Source organism: Orycteropus afer, unplaced genomic scaffold (genome assembly GCF_000298275.1).
Source record: "Orycteropus afer afer isolate SDZICR_OR568_19922 unplaced genomic scaffold, OryAfe1.0 scaffold00010, whole genome shotgun sequence".
Classification (NCBI taxonomy): Eukaryota; Metazoa; Chordata; class Mammalia; order Tubulidentata; family Orycteropodidae; genus Orycteropus; species Orycteropus afer.
This window is the reverse complement of record NW_006921597.1, coordinates 7860604-7868753: the sequence shown is the minus strand read 5'-3', so window position 1 is coordinate 7868753 and position 8150 is coordinate 7860604. Positions and strand designations below refer to the sequence as shown.

General features: G+C 39.0%; 1 protein-coding gene across 1 annotated transcript in view; it reads right to left on the bottom strand.

The window, feature by feature from the left end:
• Positions 1–4576: 4576 nt before the first annotated feature.
• Positions 4577–8150, bottom strand: part of VTCN1 (V-set domain containing T cell activation inhibitor 1) — a 15078-nt gene continuing 11504 nt past the window's right edge. The window contains 1 exon segment of the mRNA XM_042782056.1: positions 4577–4701. Coding sequence (XP_042637990.1) covers positions 4577–4701 — 125 coding nt within the window.

Here is an 8150-nt window from a genome sequence, read left to right as displayed (position 1 = left end):
GGGTCGCTATGGGTCGCATCCAATTCGACGGCAGTGAGTTTGGTTTTGTTTTTGGTTAGCAACTACCAGTGTGACTTTAGCAAGTTATTAAACTAAGAATAGCCAATTACGTACCCTTTAGCCTGGACCTTCAGGGCTTCATAAGAAAAATGAAAGGACTAGAAGATTATTTTGAGATTCTTACTGCTCTAATATTAGAGAATTTTGATAGTTCCTCGATAATAAAAGTCAGGTTTTTGGACATCAGAGTGATCAGTTTGTCCACCTGAATATATATCCTTCCACATTTATCTACCTCAAGCCTGCTGCCACCACCCCTGTTTTCCTAGATGGAGACATGCCAGGTTGGTACAAGCCTAATGGAGTTTTCTTAAGAAACTAGACTTAGCCACCTGGTCCATTGTTACAGGCTTCCAACATTCATTTATCCATTCATTTAACAAATATTTACTGAAGGCCTGCTTTGTGCCAAGTACTAATCTTTAACTCTATAACTTTTTATCCATCTTCCCTTTCACTGACTTTGTTTGATAAACCAGGCAGACAACAATGTAGGAAGTGCATATTTAATCATTCTGGTAAATGGTCAGAATGCTAAGTCAAGTTATTTTTAAATAACAAAATGTAATACATTCATTGTGGGTCCAAAGTGCCAGGGAGGCCTGGTTGACATGAAAATTCTTGGAAGGGGACCGGGAAAAAACATTCTTCTTCTTTTTTTAATCAAAGCTTTGTCCATCAGGGCTTTGTTTCAAATGGCCGTTGTCCCTGCTTTCAGATGTCTCTGTGATTTTCAAGAAAGGAACCTCTTACTTAGTTGCCTTAATTTCAGTTTTGGCCAGCCAAGGTCCTGAGTGCTAAAGTCAAGGAAACAAAATGAAATGTGAACAGCTCTCTCACAGAGCTTGGTTTGTAGGGTAGAACGAAGGGAAAGGAATTTAGCTTAACCAGCCGAAGATAATCCCATCAGGAATTTTCCACAAGTATTGTCAACACTGTTCACTGCAAGATGTTATCTTAATTGCTCAACGTCAGAGTTCGGCCTCTCTGTGTTGAAACAGCAGCCAGAGAGATGCAAGCTAATGCACATTGTAAGAAAGCAAACAGATGTTTACATCCCTATTTTCTAGATCCTTTTCTGCTCTAAATCAGAGTTTTGAACCTTAATGGGATTGACACTGTGGTCTGATAATTCTTTGTTGTGGAGGAATATCCTGTGTGTTGTAGAATGTTGAGCAGCATCCCTGGGCTTTATCCACTAGATGCCAGTAGCACCCATCCTCCCAGCTGTGACAACCAAAATTGTCTCCAGACATTGCCAAATGTCCCCAGGGGCCAAATCACTCCCAGTTGAGTCCTACTGCTCTAGATGCTGAAAGCTGAGATTATAGCTGTCCATGCTGGATATAAAGTAGAAGCCTCTGAAACCTTGCAGTGATATAATGCCACAGACAGTAAAGATAAGAGAGGCCCTTCCCTGGGCCATTCAAGGATGAACATCATCTGAGAAATAAAATAGAATTTATTTTAAAAAGAAGGTGCTCAGATTATTTTTAAAATCAGTGTTACCCAACTACTACTACTACTTTTTTTCAATGTTAAAATTATGTTCGTTTTTCACATTTCATTGGCATTTGTAAAATGGAAAGAGAAGCCAAGGCACTTTTGGAAGCATCATCACAAAAAGTGAATCATTTGATCCATCACTAAAATGCAGCTACCTCTGAGTTGTGAAGTGGCAGCTGACTAGTAGCTGTTTAATTTGTGGGATATAAAGCATGTGTGTATTACAATGGAAACTGTCTAAGAACTTCCTCAGAGCAACATTACAGCACGTATAACTAAGGATTCAGAGAAAGGAAGATGCCGTATGCCATCCTCTCATTCCCCAGGTCATGATGGATGAAGGGAAATCCCTGAAATCATGGTGATACATTTGTTTACACATGTATTTTACATTTTAATCTTAACACACTTCTCTAGTTCAGGTGAATTATTTTCCCAAATTTTAATATATGTCTTTGAAGATTATCTTGTTCATATTGGAGTCTTCTGTGGTTTGCTTTTAGCTTCTTGCTTCTTGATCTAATTTGTTTACTCCAGACTGCTAGACATGAATTAATTTCTCCCGAGAAATACAAAATTAGGTCGCATCTTGTGGTGAAATAATTCTGAAGATTTCTAGAATTCTGAAAAATAACAGCAATAAAATACCATTACATCCATTCAACAAGCACTTACTGAGAATTGAGTCTCCCTGACACTGTGTGAGTGTATCTCTTGTTCAGAAATGGGGCTTGTTTTTGTGTATTTTGATCTTGTTCTATCAAAGCCACGTAGTCCCATGGATTGCTGGAGAGAAGAAATGCTTGGGTCTCCCCTTAATGGGAGAGCATCTTAGTGACAGTTTGAGAGAAGAGACAAGTCCTTAGAGAGCAAACAGGAATAAATGAATTCTGGGAAGAAACATGTGTCTGTGCCCCACGCTCCTGCATCTGGAAGTACAGAGGTCTAGATGGGCTTGAGGTTGCTCCTGAGTAGAAGTGGAAATGTAAGTTCTGCCTCAGTTTCCAACTAGGGAATGTGTGTGACATAAAATGTCATGATCAGCTATATGTCTCAAGTAATGAGTTTTTCCTTTACTTTCTCAAACCAATTCAATTCAAGGTTATCCCTATATGATTTCTAGGGAGAACGAGGTAGAGCTACAGCTACCTTGATAGCAATATATAACCTTGGGTGACAGTATATAACCTTGTGTATAATGCTGGTGACCACCATCCATTACATGTATGTGAGAGATTTAAAAAAAAAAAAATAAAGACCACATATTACTGCCTTAAAAGAGTATAAAATAAAGATGGGCAAGTTATACTTTAAGCCATATTATCTAGTTGCAAATTATTAAAAATTCACTTACAGTGTTGTGGGAATTAAGGAAAGAAGAAGTTTCTTCTTCTACTAGTAATTTTCCTAAGGGGCAGTTTCTTCACAGAAATCTAAGGGTTGACAACCATAGGGGATTGAGAGTGATGGGAAGTGCAGGTTTCCTTACAGAGAACCTGTTTCATACTATAGTAAGACTTTGAAGAACAGGAGAAAGAATGAAAAGGAGCAGATAAACAGCTTTTTCCCTGACCTTAACAATCTAGGCAAAGAATACACTTACAGACTGCAAATCAAAAAAACCAAATTCACTGCCGTTGAGTTGGATCTGACTCATAGCAACCCCTCCTTGGGTTTCCGAGACTGTATCACTACGGAAGTAGATTGCCCAACCTCCTTCTGAGGAGTGGCTGGTGGGTTTGAACTGCCAGCCCTCTGGTTAGCAGTCAAGTGCCTTAGGCACTATGCCACCAGAGCTTCTTAGAGAGTGCAAGATATCATAACTTTATATATGCACAGGGATGTGAAATCAAAGGACCATCCGGAAAGGGTGCTATGAGCTAGGAAGAACTTCCTTGACATGGATAAAGGAAGTGGTGGATATGAATTGCTATAGAGCAGAGGAAATGTCTAGGCAGAGGCTGTGAAAAATGAGGCAAGGCCAGAGTAGTAGGGAAAGAGAAGGGGAAGGGGAAAGAAAGCTCAAGGAGAGACACTTATAACAGTGTCACAAATACACAGCTGAGGACTTCAACTTTGGTGGAATAGTGCCAAGAGGACCACATTAGGTTTCAGAGGAAAGGAATGCTGTGATTAAAATAGTGTTTGAATCATTTTATTCTGGCACCTTGTTTCCTATCAAATGAAACAGAAAGAGGAAGGAACCCAGGTACAAGGTTCTGGAGTGGTCTGGGTGTGAGACAATGAAGGCTGGATTAGTATCAATCTGAGCAAGAGCACATGGCAAAATAAAGGGTTTGGGAACAAATTGGACGTGAAGGACAGAGTAGAGACAAAAATAGCTCTGACGTTGTGAACCTGGAGGCTTGGTGGTGATGCCACTGAGTAATGTGTGAGGTGTTGACTGAAACTTCATGAGCTCAGTGTTACACAAATTCTCTATGCAGAAGAATTTTCAGGAGGAAATGTCTTACCAATAATTGGAGCCTGAGGGCTGAAGTGAAAATGAGAAGCCTCGGCAGGAGGTCTAGTGTATGAGTCATTTGCCAAATTTCCTGTTAACAGGGGCCTTGTTAGGGTGGGTCACAAGTGCGTGATTAAGTGCACATTACAATGCTTCCTAAATTAACAGTGAAATCTGGGGTAACTAGTTAGGGCTGCACATCTCTTTTTGCTTAAATAAGATATTTTTGCTTTCATTGATGACTCAGTAAAGGAAAAGGTGTTTGAGTTTACATAAATATTTGAATTGTATAGAGTTGTTTTTCTTGTAAGTCTGTCAAAGAGGCCTGTGCTCTTTGTTAACAAATGATTATTCTTTACAGTACCAGTGGAAGTAGCACCCAATGTCCTGACATTATTAAATATTTCTTTCTGAGGCTGATGCTGGAGGCTACATTGACTCTTGTTGGGAACACAAGCACACACAGAACCTGTCTCCCACACCATCTGTGGTTCATCTCACCTATTGTACCAGTGACTTTGCATGTTTCTCTCTGGCCGAGCCCGATTATTTCAGCATCAGGTAAGGGGAGAGAGGCAGCAGTACCCAACTGATGGCACAGAGAGAGGAGACACACAGGGAAGCCTGTGAGTTCAGCAGCTGTAAGTGACTCCGCCTTTTGATCTCAGAGTCTGCAAACGGAGAGAAAAAAAGGTCAGGGTCACAGGGGAAAAGCTAGATGTCATCTTCACATGGCTGGTTAGTAGAGAAAAAGTACCTGAAAAACAGAACAAGTTTCCCAAATACAGGCAATTTTGTACCCCATTCATCACCTTCCTGTAACTAGTTTAAAAGCAAAGCTTCCTCTTTCCTCAAAGGAAGTTCCATTCTCTGGTCCATTCCAGTGAGCATTCAGCCAAATGAAAAATTAGGCCAATAAAATGATGATTATTGGTTACCAAATAAAAAAATAGGTTAAACAAACAGCCATGGCCAGTCTTGGATTTGGACACATTTTTCCTCTAGGCAGTACAACCTTTTTAGATTTTGTCATTAACTTTTATTACATCACTAAAAGTGATGAGAAAGTATTGCTCTCATTTTGTAGAGAAAGGTAGAAGGGAAGAAGTGAAATTACTCTTCTTTTGCTCTATTTTCTTCTTAGAAAATCTCATTTTATTCATTTCAGCTCTGACACTTGCTGTATAACTTTAGGCACCTTACTCAATCTATATGTGCCTCAGTTTTTCAATCTACAAAGAAGGAAATAATATGTACATAATAATAATAACCCACTTCATAGGGTTCTTACAGAGATTAATACATAAATACAGATAAAGCACTTAGAATAGTGCCTGGCACATAGTAAGTACTCAATAAGTATCAGTGATACAGTAGCTGTAACAATAATACTCTAGCCTATAAGCATTACTTCCCTTCAGTCATTTCAAAGTCAATTTCTTTAGCTCAAATTCTATCCTGAATTCTACATCTGGATTTGCAGTTGCTACTGGGCATCTCATTTAAATAATTATTTAGTAAATATTTTTGAGTGCCTACTGATATGATCCAAAGGAGTACAGTAAAACCTTACTTCCCCAGCTGAGTTCTGAATCAGTTAAGGAATAAGACAAAAGAAGAAGGCAGGGGAAGACCAGAATATCATCTTTAATGTTTTAAGTCTGATAATAAAGGATGACGTTTTATATGCAGGCATGTGGGCAACAACAGGTGTAGTCACAGGCAGCACCAAGCTGGGATAGCTTCCCTCTGCCGGGGCAATTTCTATCCCTGAAAAACTAATAGCTGGGAGGACCAAATAGAATGTATACTTCTTGAGGGCAGCTGAAGAGGAAGGGAAAAGAAGGAACCAAGCTCTGTATGTCCAGCTTCTCCTAATAACTCACCAACTAGATAAATGAATTTATTCTCCTAGGGAGTAGTGAAAAATAGGGAAGAGAGAGGCTGTTTTTATTGTTTGGTGCCATTGAGTGGGCTTTTGACTCATAGCTACCCTGTGCACAACAGAACAAAACACTGCCGGTCCAGCGCCATCCTCACTATACTTGCTATGCTGGAGCCAATCATTACAGCGACTGTGTCAGTCTGTCTCATTGAGGGTCTTCTCCATTTTCGCTGACCCTCCACTTTACAAAGTGTGATATCCTTCTCCAGAGACTGGTCCTTTCTGACAACATGACCAAAACAGGTGAGAGGAAGTCTGGCCATTCTCACTTCTAAGGAGCATTCCATATGCACTTCTTCGAGGCAGATCTGTTCGTTCTTCTGACAGTCCATGATATTTTCAATATTCTTTGTGAATACCATCATTCAAAGGCACCAACCCTTCTTCAGTCTTCCTTATTCATTATGCAGCTTTCACGTGCATATGAGGCGATTGAAAATACCATGGCTTGGGTTAGGCGCATCTTAGTCTTCAAAGTGACATCTTTGCTCTTCAATATTTTAAAGAGGTCTTTTGCAGCACATTTTCCCAGTGCTCTAAGGGTTATAGACTCCCTTTCTACAGAAAAAAATACGTGGAGTAGGAATGAAGCATACTCCCCAAAATCTGTCATATGCTGGGAAATGTGGTAATCGTCAGTCAGTTCTACCTGTATACATCATGGCAACTTCAAATTCAGTATCTAAAACCTGCATCTTCTTCCCAAATATGCTACTTGCTTCTGTTTTCACTTTTGTTGGTAGTATTACCAACCTCCTAGGGAGTCTTAGTTAAAATATCAGACCATTTTTTACTTGTTCTTTCTCTTGTCCTTCACATTAGATTAATTTCTTAAAGTAACTTTGAATTCTTATCTCTTTATTTTCCATTGCTCCTGCCTCAGTTAAGGCCCTCAAAATTTCTCCCCAGGACCATTGCCACAGGCTCCTAATTTCATGACTTCTATCAGAACCATTCTTCTCCTTCAAAATTCACTTTGAAATCTGCTTCGTCTACTGATCCACTGTGATCATAATTAATAACTCATTCCTCTAGACCAAAACATACACTATGACTAACCTCCCTTATGGCACTTATACTATTTATCTTAGTATCTCATGGAACTTAAAGGAATGCTTTGTATATATTTGACTCTAAAGTATATGACATTAAGGAGCTCTGGTGGTGTAGTGCCTTAGGCATTTGACTGCTAACCAGAAGGTTGGTGGTCCAAACACACCAGCCACTCCACTTAAGGAACTCAGGGCAATCTACTTCCGTAAAGATTTACTGCTTCAGAAACTCAATGGGAGTTGCTATGAGTCAGAATTGACTTGATGGCAGTGGGTTTGTTTTTTGTTTTTATATGATCATTGAATGAATGACCTATATTAATAGTATAGTCAGAGAACACAGGATATAATTCCCATGACCTAATGCAATAATTTAAAAACATGTATGGAGCACCTTCTTTACACAGGGCAAGAAAAAAATGTATTATTTTCTTAATTTTAGGCTGTGCCAAGCTACCAAAACTTATATTTAGTCTTAGTACTGAAACTTAGAACATTTGCTCTGCTTTATTGAATAAATGTATATGGAAAAAAAGATCTGCTCCTTGAATAAAAAGTGTATTCCATGTCTAGGCTTGTTCAGTTACTGCTCTTTCTATTGGAAAGTGTTGTTTATGCAGCCTTGAGGTTTTTGCTGTGATTTCAACTGAGACACTGCTGTTGACACCTGTTATTTCAAATGAACAACACTTCATTTCTTCCTCTTCTGGGAAATACCCTTTCTTTCATTAGATACTGTCTCACTGGTTTAGATTTGAACAGCTGACTCAAGCCAAAGTCTTTCCTGGGAATGTGGAATGGAACTGAAGAATTGCAGTTCAGTCTGGTTACTACTCTCTTGGGTAAGAGAGTTTTTTTTTTTTTTTTTTTTTTTAAAGTAGGAGCTCTTGGCAACCACATTCTGCCATATAGACTAAGAAGAAAAAAAAGCCATCTTGAAGCAAACCAAACCAAACTCACTGCTATTGGGTCAATTCTGACTCATAGTGACCCCATTGGGCTTCTGAGTTGGTAAATCCTTTTATTTATTTATTTTTTTTTATTTTATTAGGATTTGGGTGAAGATTTACAGAGTAAATTCACTTTTCATACAACAGTTCACATATACTTTGTCTCATGTCAT